Source organism: Prionailurus viverrinus, chromosome B2, assembly GCF_022837055.1.
Source record: "Prionailurus viverrinus isolate Anna chromosome B2, UM_Priviv_1.0, whole genome shotgun sequence".
In the NCBI taxonomy this organism is placed as follows: domain Eukaryota; kingdom Metazoa; phylum Chordata; class Mammalia; order Carnivora; family Felidae; genus Prionailurus; species Prionailurus viverrinus.
The window spans coordinates 80,180,362-80,197,391 of record NC_062565.1 but is presented as its reverse complement, the minus strand read 5'-3'; the positions used below and the strand labels follow the sequence as shown (position 1 = coordinate 80,197,391).

At 46.1% G+C, this 17,030-nt stretch overlaps 1 protein-coding gene across 4 annotated transcripts in view; it reads left to right on the top strand.

Moving 5' to 3' along the window:
• The window catches only part of GABRR1 (gamma-aminobutyric acid type A receptor subunit rho1), a 37,311-nt gene that overhangs the window by 12,460 nt on the left and 7,821 nt on the right, over positions 1-17,030 (top strand). For 2 of the 4 annotated variants that reach the window (XM_047859223.1, XM_047859226.1), the window contains 4 exons: positions 12,532-12,638; positions 14,318-14,385; positions 15,390-15,613; positions 16,429-16,511. In XM_047859223.1, the coding sequence (XP_047715179.1) occupies positions 12,532-12,638; positions 14,318-14,385; positions 15,390-15,613; positions 16,429-16,511 (482 nt within the window). Of the gene's footprint in view, positions 1-2,883; positions 2,932-7,118; positions 7,196-12,531; positions 12,639-14,317; positions 14,386-15,389; positions 15,614-16,428; positions 16,512-17,030 lie in introns of those variants that run through there. The other 2 variants (XM_047859225.1, XM_047859224.1) reach the window with 2 other exon arrangements.

Below are 17,030 nucleotides of genomic sequence, written 5' to 3'. Positions count from 1 at the left end.
GCCAGCTCTTGCTCTGGGAGGGCAAACTGAGCTACCAGAAGCCGGAAGTACTGTTACTATACTTGCTTTGCTATGCTAAAGAATTCAAGTTGATTCTGAAGGTAAAGAGGGTCCGAGTTGCTTCAGCGGACTTCCATTTTTGGAGAGATCACACTGGTAGCAGTATGGTGGGAGGCCAGAAAGAGTGCTAGAGGGGAGACAGAGAAAGTAATCCAGAGTCTATGCCTTAGCCCAGGTGAGGGATGCTGAAAGCCGGGAGTAGGATATTTGTGGAAAGAACAGGACTAGGGGAGATGGATTTGAGAGCTTTAAGGGGCTAGAATTGTCAGAATTAGCTTGGGTGGAAGACTAGTAGGTATTTGGATTGTGTGACTGGGTAGAGGGTGGTGCCAGGGAAAGGAGACGGGAGGAGGGGCAGATTTGGGGGGAAAGAGGTGTTCTGTACGAGCATGTGGATGTGGATGTGCCTTCACAAGATGCTAAGAGATAGCTGTCCAGTCAGAGGCTATAGGTCCACAGCTCAGGAGGGAAATCAAGCTTGGGGATGTAGATTTAACAGGAGTCCTCACAGGAGGTGGTAGGTGAGGAAACCCAAAGACACCATGTTGCATGAAATAAGAATAGGAGCAAGGACAGAACCTTAGGGAAGAGCAACATTTAAGGAGAGGACAGAGGAAGGAACCTCGGTGAAGGACACTGGAAATGAGGGACCAAAGAAGTGGGCACATGATTGGAGTAGAGGGGTGTCAAAGAGGCCAAGACAGCCATTTATTCGAGTTGTCAGATGCTTGTTATGGGCCCAACCCCACACTGGGCAATGAGTGCTTCATCGGTGACTAAATCGGACACAGGTTTTGCCCTCAAGAGGCTTACACACCAGAGAGGCATTCCGGCAAAGTGTTAAGTTTCCAGAAGGGGGGAGTGAACAATAGGGTCAGATCACACAAAAACACAGCAGCCAAGAACCACTGACGACGTCAGAGAAGAGAAGAGCAGGGCGGTGGGTTGAAGAGCGGGGAGAAGATGGGGCGGGTAGAGGTAACTCGTACAAGCAACTCAGCTGTGCCCAGAAAGGCTGCGACTGGTGAGGTTGACAGGCGAGAGCTTTCAGGCCAGAAGAGACCCAGTGGGTTCACGTGATGAAGCAAGGAAGCCAGGGGAAAGGTGGTGATGAGGCAAGAGCCATTTGCTCTCAAATCCCTGTCCTGACAAAGCACAAGCCACTTAATTACAAACTGGGTCTCTGATTGCCCAGAGTGTCTTGGAATTTGATTTTCTCCTGAGTAAGTGGTGTCCACTCTTCATCTTGTCCCCCAATTCTCCAGATGGTTTGCTCAAACTTTTGACTCTCTTTGTGCTCCTGGTTCTTGTCCAGTTATTACCTTTCGCTCAGTCTTAATTGTTTTCTGAGGCCTGTGCTCAGGCTGCTCCCATGCTCATGACGCCCTCCTTCCCTTTCCTCTCTCTCCTGCTCATTTCTTTTCCTGCTCCTATGCTTACCAGAGACGTCACTTTCTTGGAGGAGCCTTCCTGGCCCTCCTCCACCCCTGCCTCTCAGTCTCAACTGGGCGACTTACTTGGGAGTTTCCACAGCCCAGTCTGTACCATCTCAGAGGACTAATCTCTCAGCATTAGCACTTCCTCCTCATCTGCCTCGGCTTCTAGATGATGAGCTCCTTGAGGGCTGTGTTAGTCTGCTCAGGCTACCATAATGAATTACCACAGACTGGGTGGCTTAAACAATAGACAGTTATTTTCTCACAGGTCTGGAGGCTAGATGTCCATGGTCAAGGTGCCAGCAAATTCGGTTTCTAGTGAAAGCTCTCTTCCTGGCTTATAGAAAGCCACCTTCTTGCTCTGTCCTTACATGGTCTTTCTTCTGTGTTTGCCAGCAGGGGCAGAGGGGGCATCTCTGGTGTCTTCCTCTTCTTGTAAGGATGTGAGTCCTATTGGATCACAGCCCCATTACTATGATCTCATTGAACTGTAATTACTTCCCTATAGGCCCTATCTCCAAATATATTCACACTGGGAGTTAGGGTTTTAACATATGGATGGGGGGGGGGGGGGGTCACAGTCCAGTTCATAACAAGGACTCCACTAGCACCTTTATCCTTGTCTCCCTAAGTTCAAGTACAATATCAGATACATGATAGATACTCAAGAAGTGTTAAGCATGAATAAATGAGTTCTGATTTTTGCTATTCCTGTACTTTATTCGCCCCACAAATATGTACTCGCTACATTATGCTTCGGGTACTGTGCCCAGGGCTTGGTGGAGGCAATGGTGGTCCCTTGAGATGCTGAGTTTAGTGGAGGTGACAGACATTTAATCAAATAATTTTTACAGACTGTCAGAATTTCAAGGACCTTAGAAATCCCTTCATTTTAAAGATGAGAAGAGAAAAGCCCCCCAGATGTACAATGCCTGTGGCAGGGTCATGAAAAATCCCTTCAGAATTCCACATTCCTCTTTTCTCCATGTCCAGTGCCCTCCTCTCACCATCATAAAGTGAGAACAGGACATTACATTGACAGATGTAAGGTTCAGGTTGAACTATATGAAAATGTTTTTCTAGGTCAAAACCAGTTGAATGTCACCCGTTTTATGTGGTTCAAACATTTTCTGGCTTAATCTTTATAGCAATCTTGTAAAGTTAGTATTATTTCCCCATTTTATGGAAAATTGAGGCACAGAAAGATCAAGTAACTTGCCCAAGGTTTACAGCTAGTTTGTGGCTACCCTGAGATTCACACTGAAGTCTGACTGGTGACAAATCTGAGCTCCTTCCCATACTATAAGCTGCCTCACTTCAAACAAGTGATCGTGACTTATAATTACTATGACATCAAGTCCCCTTGTGGGCCTTTACTACTCACTCTTCTAGGCCTGGTCCTGCTCCACTTCCAGGTGAGAGGGCGAGATGTGGGGTAAGTGGACAAGTTCACTTAGTCACTTCACTTATCAAAATGCATTGTAAGCTGGCTCCTTGACAAACATACCCTTTATTTGCATGCTTATTTTGGTCTTGGTTTTTTTATTTTTAAAATAGTTTTTTTTTTTAATTTTTAGAGAGAGAAAGAGAGTGTGAAGTGCAGGGGAGAGGGACAGAGGGAGAGAAGAGAGAATCTTAAATGGGCTCTACCTCAGCAAGGAGCCTGATGTGGGGCTCGATCCCACAACCCTGGGATCATAACCTGAGCCAAAATCAAGAGTTGGACACTCAACCTACTGAGCCACCCAGGAACCCCTGGTTTTGTTTTTGTAAAAGCTGATATATTTAATTAGTGATGGGAATTCCACTCAAAAGACGTTTATTGAGAGCCTAAAGTGTTCAAAGGCATGTAGGTACACGGTGGATAGTATATGATCAGTAAACAAAGTTTGCTTATAAAGGGGGTAGCATTGGAAATAGAGACAGATCTCTCCAAGGTCAAAAGTGGTATCTAGAAAGTAGCTGAAGAACTTTAATAAATGGGAAAAATACAACCTGAGAATTCTGATAAAGAGAATAGGTAGAAAATAAATCAAAGCTTTAAATTAAAAGAAAGCAATCCAGTGTCTTCAAATGGGAAGGCATAGGAAATTTATGTTGGGACGTATGTAGAAGATAAAAGAGATGATCTAGGTCAAGATTTTACCAGAGACGCAGGGTGACAAGCATGTTCTTGCTGTGCCCTGTCACTGAGGGTGATAGCAGCCCAGGCCTGTGTGCCAAGGACCTGCCAGGTTGGTGGGAACAGGAGTCCGTCATGGTGACAAGAAGAAGGCTTGATCAGATGACCTTGAGCTAGGACTCTGAGACAAGATCAGAAGGCAAATGAAATTGGGCTGGTCCACCCACACCAGACACAATCCCTGCTGTCTTTTGGTTCCAGGAAGCTCAGGTCTCCCACAGGTGTGCAGACCTTAGGTGTCCATGAGTATACACATCCTGTATTAGTCAGGGTTGTCCAGAGAAATAGAACCAGTAGGATGCATGTAATATGTATCTGTCTATCTGTATATATGGTATTACATAGATATATTGTGTGATGTACTGAAATATATACGTATGTATGGAGGGAGAGGTGGGGAGGAGGATTTATTCCTTTGAAAGAATTGGGTCATGTGGTTGTGGGGGCTACCGAGTCTGAAACTTACGGGGCAGATAGCAGTCCAGAAATTCAGCGGCAGATGATGTTGCATCTTGAGTCTGAAGACAGTCTGGAGGCAGAATTCCCTCTTCCTCAGCGGACTCAGCATTTTTGCTTAAGGCCTTCATCTGATAGGATGAGACCCACCCACACCATGAAGAGCAACCTGCTTTGCTGAAAGTCTGCTGATGTAAATGTTAATCACATGTTTAAAAATACCTCACTGTAACATCCGGGCTTGTATTTAACCAAAAACTGGATACCATGGCCTAGCAAAGTTGACATATAAAATTACCCATCACAAATTCTTAGAGGTTGTGGTTTGAAAAGCAGATTATCGGTTACTTACCCAAAATTCCACTTAATAAGAAATCAAAAGAAATGAACTATTTATACCCAAGGAAAAATACAGAACACTTATTCACTACGTGGAAAAATGCACAGCCTCTATAGCAATTCAAGAAATGTAATATAAATAACATTAGGGTAACATCCTTATTAGATAAATAAAAGTTAAATGCACACGGACACACACACTCACATATACCCTGTGCTGGGGGGTCTGCGAGGAAGCCAAAACCATATTTGTGGGGCTCTGCCAGTGGACTGACCCTTTCCACATTGCCATCCACCCATAGGGCTAGAGCTATAAAGTGCCTTTAGTACCATAGGGATGATGCCTTCTGGAACAGACTTGAAAGGTCTCCAAGCTCCCCCATGACCCAATCCCTTATTTCGCAGCGGAGGAAACAGAAACTGATAGCAGAAACGTGTGGTGTTCTGTCAACAGCCAGAAAGGCTGGGGCTTGAGACCGTGTGCTGGCAGGTATCCTCCCTGCTAGGTCAATGCCTCAGAGAGCAATGTGTACAAAATATCATAGCAGGGTTCCTGGGTGGCTCAGTTGGGTAAACATCTGTCTTCGGCTCAGGTCATGATCTTCCGGGTCGTGGGTTCGAGCTCCATGTAGGGCTCTGTGCTGACGCTTGGAGCCCGGAGCCTGCTTCAGATTCTGTGTCTCCCTCTCTCTCTGCCCCTCCCCTGCTCATGCTCCGTCTCTCTCTGTCTCCCAAAAATAAATAAATGTTTAAAAACTTTTTTTACTTAAAAAAAAAAAAATATCCTAGCAGCCTTACTCACGGTGGGCACACTGGAAAGCAGCCCCGTGTTCAGTCTCAGGTAAGCAGCAGAGCAAACTTGGCTGGTCTGGCCCATGTCTCCTCCCCAACCTCCCTTCTACCTCCACACAGGCCTCCTTGCTGCTCCTGGGGCACACTGTGCAGCCCCACTTCATGGCCTCTGTCCACTCTTTTCTGGCATCGGGAGGTTGCTTTCTCATCTTCTTCAGGCCTCTGCTTGATTGTCACTTTCAGGGAAATGTTTGCTGGCCATCCATGTAAAACAGCCAGCTAAGTGCCCACTCCCAAGCCCTTACCCTACTTACCATCATAGCTCTGAATTTATGTTCCCTTAAGGTAAGGTGGAACCCTGGCTGTGCCCGTGATGATTTCCTTTGAAGTTTTGGCTTGGGCAGGCACAGTTATAGGCAACCCCGATAATCCATCACCAAAGCCCCTCAGCTAGATGGGGCAGCGGTGGCAAGACTGGCTCCAAACGATAAGAAGGCTCGGCTTTGGGACTTGGAGCTGCCACATAGTCACTCCATGACTTTAGATAAGTCACTTGACATCCTCGAGTCTGTTTCTTCTGTCGAGTGGAGTCAATTATGTCTGTCACCTCAGGGTTATTGTAAGGACTGTGTGAGCCAAACTATGGGAAAGTGCTTCAGATGTTGTAAAGCTCAGGAAACCCCTGAAGACCCTGGGCCCCACCTATGCCATCTTGTCATGGGCACGGTTAAGAAGCTCCCGTGTAGACTGTCATTCTACCGGACCCCCTTAGGGCTCGTCTCTGCTTTGAGGACAGTTATGCTACGCACATCACCCAGTGACACTCCCCGGATCTGCCAAATGGAGGCCCCACTCAGGGAAAGGAGATCAGTTTAGGGTTTAGGATGTCTTGCTCTGTCTGAGCTCTCACTGGTTTCACGCCATTGACGTAGTGGGACACAGCAATGTTCCTAAGTTGTCTTTGTAATCAAAGTTCTAGCACATGGCCAGGAGACAACCTGGAGCTTAACTTCCGCAGTTTTCATGATACCCTTTGTTCTTTGTGACTATCAAGAAGCATTTTCCCACCTTCAGTTTTCTGGCCTGTCTCTTATTTTCCAGATTTTCTCTGCTGCATAATCCTTAAGTTTCCCAAGCTGTAATACATCTGGGTCTGTAGGCTTACGTTCCATTAAAAAAGCTAGAACAGTAAGTGGTTCTCAATATTGGCAGAGGAGGTTTGAAAGCTACTGATGGCTGGGTCCCACCTCTGGTGTGGGGTGTGGCTTGGGAAGTTTCAAGTTCCTCGGGTGACCCCAAAGTGCATTCATACTGAGATACCCTGAGTTAGATGATCTCATGCCAGCATTTTCACCGTGCTGGGCAGCAACTATTTCTTTTCACTGCTCCCTTCCCAATGCGAAGGCCAGTCTCTCTGATGGAGATTGGATTCTATTAGCAGACTCCCAGCCTGACCCTTACCGTTTGTTAACATTGCTGCCTACCCTCCAAGCAGTGTATTTCCCTCTGCTGACTCTTCTGGCTCAGAATACTTTAGGGAAAGCTCCTTGCCTTTAGCACCTTTCTTGAGTCTCACCTCGTTTAAGCTTTGGCCTCCTTGGCACATTTCTCGCAGGTCCATTCAACTCTTTAGGATACACCTTTAGGTTTACGTTTCTCCTTTTATATTTTGTACGTGTTTTTGTGAAATCTGATTTCTTCACACTGCCAGGAGCTGGAGCTACAGAGATGTACGAGAGAGATCCCACCCTGATATAGCTCACGGTGAAGTGCGTGAAGTGGTCAGAAGGCCCCTGGCCACACAGGCTGGTGCACATTCTAATAAGGCATGTGAAGAAGAGAAGTGTTGATTTGGGCGGGAAGGATGGAAACCTAGGAATTCTTCCAGGAAGAGTTAATACTTGATCTGGGAACACAAGGCATTGTCTAGGTAAGGAGTATGAAGAATGGAGGCAAGGAACTTCCAGACAGATGGGACAGCAGGAGCAAAGGCATAGAGGTGTAACCAGCAACTGTGGGGGACAGAAGTGGGGAGAGCTGAGGCAGAGAAAGAGCCTTTATGTATACGTGGCTATTACACATGCCACGAAAACAAGAGTGTTTCCATTAGCTAGTTGAAAGGATTCCTTCCTTGTCAAAATTAAGTTCTCTATCTTCTCAGAGGTGACCTCATCAGCAAAGTGAAGTACAACTTATCAGGTGCTCTGCTCTTAGCCAAATGAGGGAGACGTCCAGCAGACCCCTTGCTCATCATGGATTCCCAACCCTGCTCTACCTAACCTCTGAGAGAGTTCTGAGATGTGCTTTGGGAAAACACCATCCACACACGAGCTGACTAGGAACTATAAGAAGGAAATGTCAGGATGTACCCTAGGTCAGAACTTTTCATTCTGTCCAAAAGGATAGGATGAACATGGGTGTTCAAAAAATGTACAGCCCAAAACTTTACTGCCCCCAAAGCTGTTTCAAATGTTATCCTATATCATCATAACTTGGGACATGTCTGTGCTTTCTCCATAACTTCCCAGAGGCTCATTCAATAAATGTGTGGGCATCAATTTTGCACTGAGTCCATGCTAGCTCTTATGTGAGGGAAAGATAAGCTTAGACCTTTTACATCTAACCCAAATTCCAGGCAATCAGAGCCAAATCTTCCAACAAGACACTGTATTGACCTTATTTCCAACCCTTGGAGCCAGACCCTCTGGATTTGACTCCTGGATCCATCACTTTAGCAAGTTACTCAGACCCTCTGTGTCTTAGTTTCCTCATGTATAAAATGGGAATAATGATAAAGCCTACCTCAAGGTTATGAGGACTAACCCTAGATAATACATGTAATGTAAGTTAGCATAGTACCTGACAGATAGTGAGTACTCAAGCACTGTTGGTTATTCCTATTATTTTCTGTGTGTCATACTTCATTTCAAGATTAATAATCAGGGGTGCCTGGCTGGCTCAGTCAGTAGAGTGTGTGACTGTTGATCTGGAGATTGTGAATTCAAGCCCCACATTGGATGTGGAGCCTACTTTTAAAAAAATGAATAATCATACTTCTGGCTGGTAAAAAGATGCCAATGCCATGTAGAAGATTTCATGATATATTGCAACTTGAGTTTAAAAGCAAGTTACAGTATCTCCTCTTTTTCTTTCTTTCTCCTTTCAAAGGATGAGGGTATATACAGATGGCAAAGATTATTTCTTTCTTTTATTTGTTTATTATTCATTTTTGAGAAAAAGAGAGAGTGTAAGCAGTGGAAGGGCAGAGAGAGAGGGAGAGTTTCAAGTAGGTTCCACGCTGTCGACACAGAACCCAATGTGGGGCTCGAACTCATGAAACTGTGGGATCATGACCTGACCATGACCTCTCAAAATCAGGAGTCCAATACTTAACTGATAAGCCACCCAGGCGCCCTGGCAGAGATTATTTTTGAATGGTTTTTATTTTCTCCTTTATTTTATAATTTTTAAAACATGGGCACATAAGGGAAAAAATGTTATTTAAAAATATTAAACATCAATGCAAAAGACTTTAAGAATCTTGTTTATCAGTCTTTTCTAGGCTAGAATCTAGGCTTCACGATGGGAAAGGCAGTGGCGTCTCAGAGCCCAGTTCTGTTTCAGGCTGGCCCAAAGCCAAAGAAAGAACTGGGTCGAGCTCAATTTCCATTCTGAGCCCTTCTTTCAGTTCCTCCTGCTTCCTTTTTCAGATGCCCATCTAGGGGGCCATTTCCTTCCTTCAATTAACATGCGTTGAGAGCCCACAGGAACCCAGCACTGTACAAGGTGCTAAAGATAAGACTCTGCCTTTGGTGGCCTGTGGTCTCATCCTGTCCCTGCCGACCATCACTTGTGATGGCCTGTAGCCCAAGGAGCAGCCCTCCCTCCAATCTTAGCTTTTCCCTATGCCTGGGACCCACTCTTGGGACCCACTCCTGCTGAGCTCCTGCCTCTGTTCCACTTTGCTACAGATGACATAATCCCTATGCATCAGTCCCGATGTGTGTGCATCATTCGAGTCCTGGCAGAAAACAGCAGTGCACCCAAAAGGGCTTAAACAATAATTGAACAAAGGGACTACTCGCAGAGCTGTGGCCAAGGTTCAGAGAACCAACCAGGACTAGGAACAGAAGGAAGCCATGACTACCCACAGGCCTGGAGGGGAAATAGTATAATTGGAAATTATTGAAGATACTGTGATTATCTGTAATTACAGAGCAACACAGACATTGCTAGTCCCTGGCATTGAAGCAGGAAGAGATTGAGGAACAAATGCCCTGCTCTGTCATCTCCTGCCAGTGCCCATGTGGCTGAATCCACAAGCCAGACGCCAAGGATGCCCAAGTGATACAGTCCACCTGGCAATGTGTTACTCTCTGTAGTAACGGTTTCGTGGTAGATTCAAGTAAAGAGTGGCATCAATTTCTGATCTGCCCAAGGGGGAGAGGTTTACCTTCTGGTAAACCGAGGGGGGAGAGGTTTTTAAGTCAGGTCTCCTCAGACCAGTCTAAGTAATTAATCCTCCAAATCCCTGCTCCTGTGAGTACTGGGAAAATGCTCAGCAAAAGGCTAAATTAATGCAGTGAAGCGTCATAGTTTTGTTTTTTTCGTTCATATTTAATTCTGACAATATTGGCAGTAGATCTGAAGGGTGAGGAGTACTTTGTTGATTTGAGTACCTAGACTGTCTCTAGCATGCCTTTGTTTTTAATGTTCATCGTACACAGAGACAGAAGCACACAAAGATGCCGGCAGACTAGGCAAGCATGGCCATCAACACATGCACACCATTCTAAAGATGTCTCTTCCTCACACGTCACCTGTGGTGATTTTCAGAAGCAGTCCCCACCCCTGGTCCATTTGCTGGAGGCAGAAGGTGGGGGACCAGAGGAAAGGAAAACTGGAAAGGAAAAATGGCGGGGCTCCTGGCTTCAGCTGGGTGAGAGAGAGGATGAGGGAGGCGACAGGGACCAGCTTTCCTCCTCTCGAAGTCCCTAGCTTCTTCCTCCCTTACATCCATAAGCAGCATAGCTTGGTCCTGGTTCACTAGTTCAAATTCTTTCCCCGAAGTGTTTCCTTTGCTGTGAGCACATTAATTCCCTTACTTTGGAAGGAAACTTCCTTACCAGCTCAGTAACGACAGTGACTTCTTCCATTTGTGTACCTTTTAGAGTTTGAAGAGTACTTGCACGCACATTATCTCATTTATTCCTCACACCCCTTGTCAGGTCACTGAGCTTACCTTCTATCAGTTAAGGAAACTGAGTCTCAGGAAACAAGTTGCCTAAAGGCACCACGCAGACAGCGTCAGAGTGAAGGTCAGAGCCCTGTTTTTCTGTCTCCCCGCCACATTTTTTCTCCCCACAATGATGAAGGTTTCTTCAGGAAAGAAGATGGCAAAGGACTTAAAGGTGGACATAGTTAAAAAGGAGGAAACCACATATATTGAGAATAAGATGAGCCAGGGCAGTGGCTCTTAAAGTGTTGTCTCCAGATGAGGGACATCAGGGGCATCCGGGAGCTTCTTAGAGGTGCAAATTCTTGAGCCTCAGCCCAGACGTACTGAATCAGAAACATCAGAAGAAAAGGGAGTTTCAGGAACCTAGGTTTGAATAAGCCCTCCAAGAGATACTGATGCATGCCACAGTTTGGGAACCACTGCATCCAGGGGAAAGGTGTGTGTGATGGCACCCTGAAGAGAACACATGACTGGTGTTAGCATAAGGAGGAGCAGGGAAGGTAGTCAGTTATTTCTGTGGATTCCAGAGATGGTGTTGATGGCTGGGTGAAGACTATTCAAGGACATTGAAGCATTGCCTATAATAGCAGAAAACTAGAAACAATTCAAATATCTACCAATGTGAATTACAGTGCATCCATGTAATGGATGCTATGTAGTACAAAACAGAACAAGAGGCTTGGGATAATTAGATATGGAAAAAAATCCAAAGAATAGTTAAATAAAGAAAAAAAGAAAAAGTAGGAGAGTTTATATGTTAACTTTGGGTTTTAAAAAGGGGAGAACTGGGGCGCCTGGGTGGCTCAATCGGTTAAGCGGCCGACTTCAGCTCAGGTCACGATCTCAAGTCCGTGAGTTCGAGCCCCGCGTCGGGCTCTGGGCCGATGGCTCAGAGCCTGGAGCCTGCTTCCGATTCTGTGTCTCCCTCTCTCTCTGCCCCTCCCCCGTTCATGCTCTGTCTCTCTCTGTCTCAAAAATAAATAAAATGTTAAAAAAAAAATTTAAAAAGGGGAGAACTGGGGCGCCTGGGTGGCTCAGTCGCTTAAGTGGCCGACTTCAGCTCAGGTCATGATCTCGCGGTCTGTGAGTTTGAGCCCCGCATCGGGCTCTGTGCTGACAGCTCAGAGCCTGGAGCCTGTTTCAGATTCTGTGTCTCCCTCTCTCTGACCCTCCCCCGTTCATGCTCTGTCTCTCTCTATCTCAAAAATAAACGTTAAAAAAAAATTTTTTTTAATAAAAAAAATAAAAAGGGGAGAACTAAGGACATATATTTGTATTTACTTGTACCTACAAGAAACCTTGCAAAGAAACAAGAAATCATTCAGAGAGATACCTGGGGATGGGAGAAATGTGGTAGAGGCAGAGATGGGAGGGAAACTTTTCACTGCATTTCCGTTTCTAAAATTGTCCAACCTCGTAAATGCATTACCTATTTAGAAAACATAAAAATAAATAAAAATGGCCCTAGGTGTAATCCAGCAGCAGAACAAGAAGCTGCCTCTGATGGAATAAGGATGGTGGACTTTACAAGGGCAAATCCATCCTCTTTCCACAGAATGGGCCAACAGAAGCCAAGGGTACCAAGCTCTGCCCACACCCACTTCCTCTCCCCTCTAGCTCAAACCCTCCTGGAATGGCCATGGTGCTTTGGAGGGGGATAGACTTCTTAGTAAGGCCAGGACCAGCAGTTATCAGCATTAGCTACACATTAAAATCATCTGGGAAGCTTTTAAGAATACTAATTGCCAGGCCCCATTCCCAGAGCACCCAAATCCAAAATTCTGAGGTGGGGCCTAGGCATTGGTGTTTTTAAAGCTCCTCAGTTATGATTCTAAACTACTGTCTTGGACCTTCTGGGTCAGTTCATTTCTCTAGAAAGCTGGAGAGAGGGAAAGAAGATATCCAATAGCTTAAAAGAAGAAATCATACATCCCATCGAACCTGTCAGGATCACATCTGAATGCAAGAAATTTTTTTATCTGCTTTGATTGGAATATGTGCTCAACCCATTTCTCCCCTCTTGGCAGTCCAATTCTGAAACGAAGTCCCGATATCACCAAGTCGCCACTGACAAAATCAGAGCAGCTTCTGAGGATAGACGACCACGATTTCAGCATGAGGCCTGGCTTTGGAGGTATGAGCCACAACTCGCCGTGGTTGTCTTCTCTTTTCGGGTCTGTTCACCTATGCCTGGGTATAAACTGAAGCAAGGGACCACGCAGCTTTGCTCTCCCCTGGTCAGGTCCATCTCTGTCGTGCTTGGTGGCCAAGATGGAACCCACAGTGTCTTCTGAGCATCACCCCTGCCCAGCCCCACCGTGGGCCCTGCTAAACACATTCTCAGAAGGTGCCTGTTGGCCGACGGCGAGGGTAGGCTAGCTGAGCAGTCCTCAGGCCACTACTCCTGATAAGGAAGGCTTGGGATCAGTGAGGCCAGCAGCTGGCTGCAGGAAGGACAAGGGGAAGATGGGGCTGCTACATCCCAAAGCTGCCTCCTGAAAATACTCTGAAACCGCAACCTTGGACTAAATTCATTCTCATCCGGGAGCTGGCAGATGGAACGAGGGGTGTGTATCTGAGGGCAGAGTGTGGTCTGCTGGATTTAATTAAATGAAAATAGCTTGAGAAAATAATGATCTAGAGCAGAGGGATGTCATGGCACTTTGAAGCTTAGCCTGCAGCTGCCAGATTTCAGCCTGCTCAGTGTCAAATAGGGTTTTCATCTACATGGGTTTCTTCCTGCAATAAAAAATTTATTTTAGAAACCGTCCCCATGTTTTTATTTCTTCTAGCCACCTCGACCCAAAGAATAAACAGATTCTAGAAGGGAGTCTTTATTTAATCTGTAACCTGCTGCTGTTAGATCCAAACCTACCTCAATCCATGATAATCTGAGTCTGCCCCATGCCTGCCCCCCATGCCTGAAAGCAGGGAGGAAAAGGGGCAGCAATCTACTTCTCCTTCTCTTTATGGAGAGTAAGATTTCATGGCTTAGAAATGCCAAAGGCCACCCTATTGCATCATGTTGCCCTTGGAAGCTACCCCATCCTGTGGCAAAGGTACAGATGTGTGGGCTTGGCCAATGACCTGAATGTGGCTTTGGTTCTGGGTGCCTATTAACCAGGTAGAGCCTTTCTCATGGCCAGACAGAGACACTGGCTTCCGTGACACAAGAGGCTGCAAAATCAGGAGGCAAATATAAAAAATAAAGTGGATAACCCCATGCTAAGGAGTAACTCCTTAGATTAGACTCAGCTTTGAGCTAGGTCTTCATTGTATCTTTAGATAAGTATGTGCAACCAAAGAAGAAAGCTTTATATTAACCTCATCATCTCAGAATCACCTGAATGATTCAGATAAAGAAAACTTTAAAAAAAATATTTACTTATTTTTGAGAGAGAGAGAGAGAAAGAGAGCACAAGTGGGGGCGGGGGAGAGAATGAGGGAGAGGGAGAGAGAATCCCAAGCAGGCTCTGCACTGTCAGCGTAGAGCCCAATATGGGGTTCAAACTCACAAACCACAAGATCATGACTCTAGCTGAAGTTAGACGCTTAACCAACTGAGCCACCCATATGCCCCAAAACTTCTTTTTTTTTAAACTTTGTTGGAATATTCCAGGGAGGCAGCCTATGATCCAACCCTTTGATTTCTGGCTTCATTTGAGCTTGAAATGTGGGGACACCAAACCTTCAAGTCTGACAGGAAACTGAGGAAACTGGGGCTCCAGGGGGGGAAATGCTCCTATGCCTGTCTTTTCTATAGTGAAAATTCAAATAGAAAGAATAAATGCTCTTTCCATGCCCCATTTGCAGGTCCAGCCATTCCTGTGGGTGTGGATGTGCAGGTGGAGAGCTTGGACAGCATCTCAGAGGTCGACATGGTAAAGTGCTTCTTTTTCTAGGGCTGTAGCAGGTGGATTCACACAGGGCCTATGCTGGGCCAGGAGGTCCACACACCCGAATTCACTGGGTCTCACAACTCTCTGGCTACGGGAATGCCCACACTCATTTTATAGGTGGCTCAGGAAGGTTAAGACACTTGCCAAAAACCACCCAATTGGAACGAAGCAGAGCCAGGTGACAAAGCCGATCTCCCTCCCGTGCCTTTTGCCATCGGGATGGTTCTCTGGGCAAAGGCTCTCAAACATAAACCGTAGGGTCTGCGGTTGAAGCTGCCAGATATCCCACAACTGTAGATCCTATATCTGGCTGCGGAAATGCAGATGAATTGCTGAAAAGTGTCCCTTTTTTTCCTTTTTAATGAGTTTAGGTGGAAAAATAGAATGTTCTACAACTCCTCGACTTACAGGACTTCTTACAGCCTTAGCTTAGTTTGGGTTCTCCAAAAAGCAGACTTGAGAGAAGCATTCTAGCACAAGTTGAGAGGTGATCCCAGGAAAATCGAGAAGAGAGTGGGGGGAGGTGAGATGAGGGTGGGGAGGAAGCACATAGACCTGAGCCTCAAGCCAGTTACTACTGGGAATCTCCGTCCCACTGGAGGTACTCCAGGAGTCAACAGAGAACACGCCTCACGGTTATCCCAGCTGAGGGGCCAAGGAGCTGGGGTGCTTAGCTGGTACTGCCCAGCCCCCCACTCGCCCCAGTATGTTGAGGGTCACAAGCGCTGACAGTAGCACCTTGTCAGTGTGGAGGCACTTGGCAGGGGATGGGGTGGGTCTCAGGGACACGGGTTCTGCTAGCGGTGTCTTGCTGTGTCCCTCCCCTGCAGTCCCCTCCTACTGTAGCAAACCCCGGGGACTGGAAGCAAGACCTCTACTCTGCTGTTGCATTCTCAGCCGCTGACGGCTCCATGGGGTGCACAGTGTCCTGCTGACACCCAGTGGGTTCAGTGTGTGGGGTTCTCCTCTCTGCCCTTCCCCTCCAGGACTTCACGATGACCCTCTACCTGAGGCACTACTGGAAGGACGAAAGGCTGTCCTTTCCGAGCACCAACAACCTCAGCATGACGTTTGACGGCCGTCTGGTGAAGAAGATCTGGGTCCCCGACATGTTTTTCGTGCACTCCAAGCGCTCCTTCATCCACGACACCACCACGGACAATGTCATGTTGCGGGTCCAGCCCGATGGGAAAGTGCTCTACAGTCTCCGGTAAGGCCCTCCCAGCCCTCAGGCTGTGCCTCTTCCTGTAGGTCCTTTTACACCTGAAGCCTGGGCAGAAAGGCAAATCATTTGACCACTCACACCTGCAGTTTTGCTTTTTTGGCTTTGAATAGCTAGCTGCTGCTTCTTTTTTTTAGAAAATGTTTTTTTCTATTTATTTTGAGAGAGAGAGAGAGAGAGCACGCAAGCAGGGCAGGGGCAGAGAGAGAGATTGAGAGAGAGAGAGAGAGAGAGAATCCCAAGCAGGCTCCGCGTTGTCAGGGAAGAGTCTGATGCGAGGCTTGAACCCATGAACCATGAGATCATTACCTGAGCCCAAATCAAGAGTCAGACGCTTAACCAAATGAGCCACGCAGGTGCCCCTCATTAATATTATTCCTGATACATTGTATACAAATATTGGATATTGATAAAATCGACAAATGAACAGAAAAAATGGAATTTATCAACAAGAGAATAATATATGCTCCTATGATTTCTTTTAGGAAACAATATCACATGAATTTTTATTTCACAGGTTTATATTGATAGAGGCCATTGCTTTGTTAATATGCTTCAATGTGATAGAATTTACAGAGATAGACACCCTGTTGGCCTCACCCTGACGCTGGAGTTAAACATAAAAACCAGAGTACTCCAATGACTTTATTATACGCAGGCTACTTACCTAAGTCTTGACACCTTGCTTATCAATTATAAGGAGGCAGTTACATGGGAAGGAAACAGAGGCCTTTTCTGTTTGATCATTTTGCACTTGTATTTTGCAGCCTCTGAAAATTTGGATTTTGTCTTTTGGCTTGCAGGGTAACAGTGACTGCAATGTGCAACATGGACTTCAGCCGATTTCCCCTGGACACGCAAACGTGCTCACTTGAAATTGAAAGTTGTGAGTAGACTGTCCTGGACATAGGCACACAAACTGCGAGTAATCGCAAACACCGAGAACTGTCAGTAGCACAAACAGCATGTGCTCCTCCTTCCTGGCTGTGCTTTTCAAGTGATTTTTCAATTATTTATGTATATTTTTAAAAGTTTATTTGTTTATTGTACGTGTGTGTGTGTGTGTGTGTGAGAGAGAGAGAGAGAGAGAGAGAGGAAATGTGAGTGGGGGAGGGGCAGAGAGAGAAGGAGAGAGAAGTGCAGAGCCCGACTCAGGGCTTAATCTCACGAATTGTGAGATCAGGACTTGAGCCAAAATCGAGAGTCGGGTGCCCAACTGACTGAGCTACCCACATGCTCCTCAAATGACTTTTTAAGATATTAAACCTAAGTCCAGAGTCGTTTTGAAAATCAGGCATAAGTTTGAAACTAAAACCTTCTGTTCCCATAATGGTTTTAAACTTGGTTCTATGGAACCTGAGCTGGGGAGGGCGGTAGAGGGCTCAGCAAATGCGGATCTCCTTCT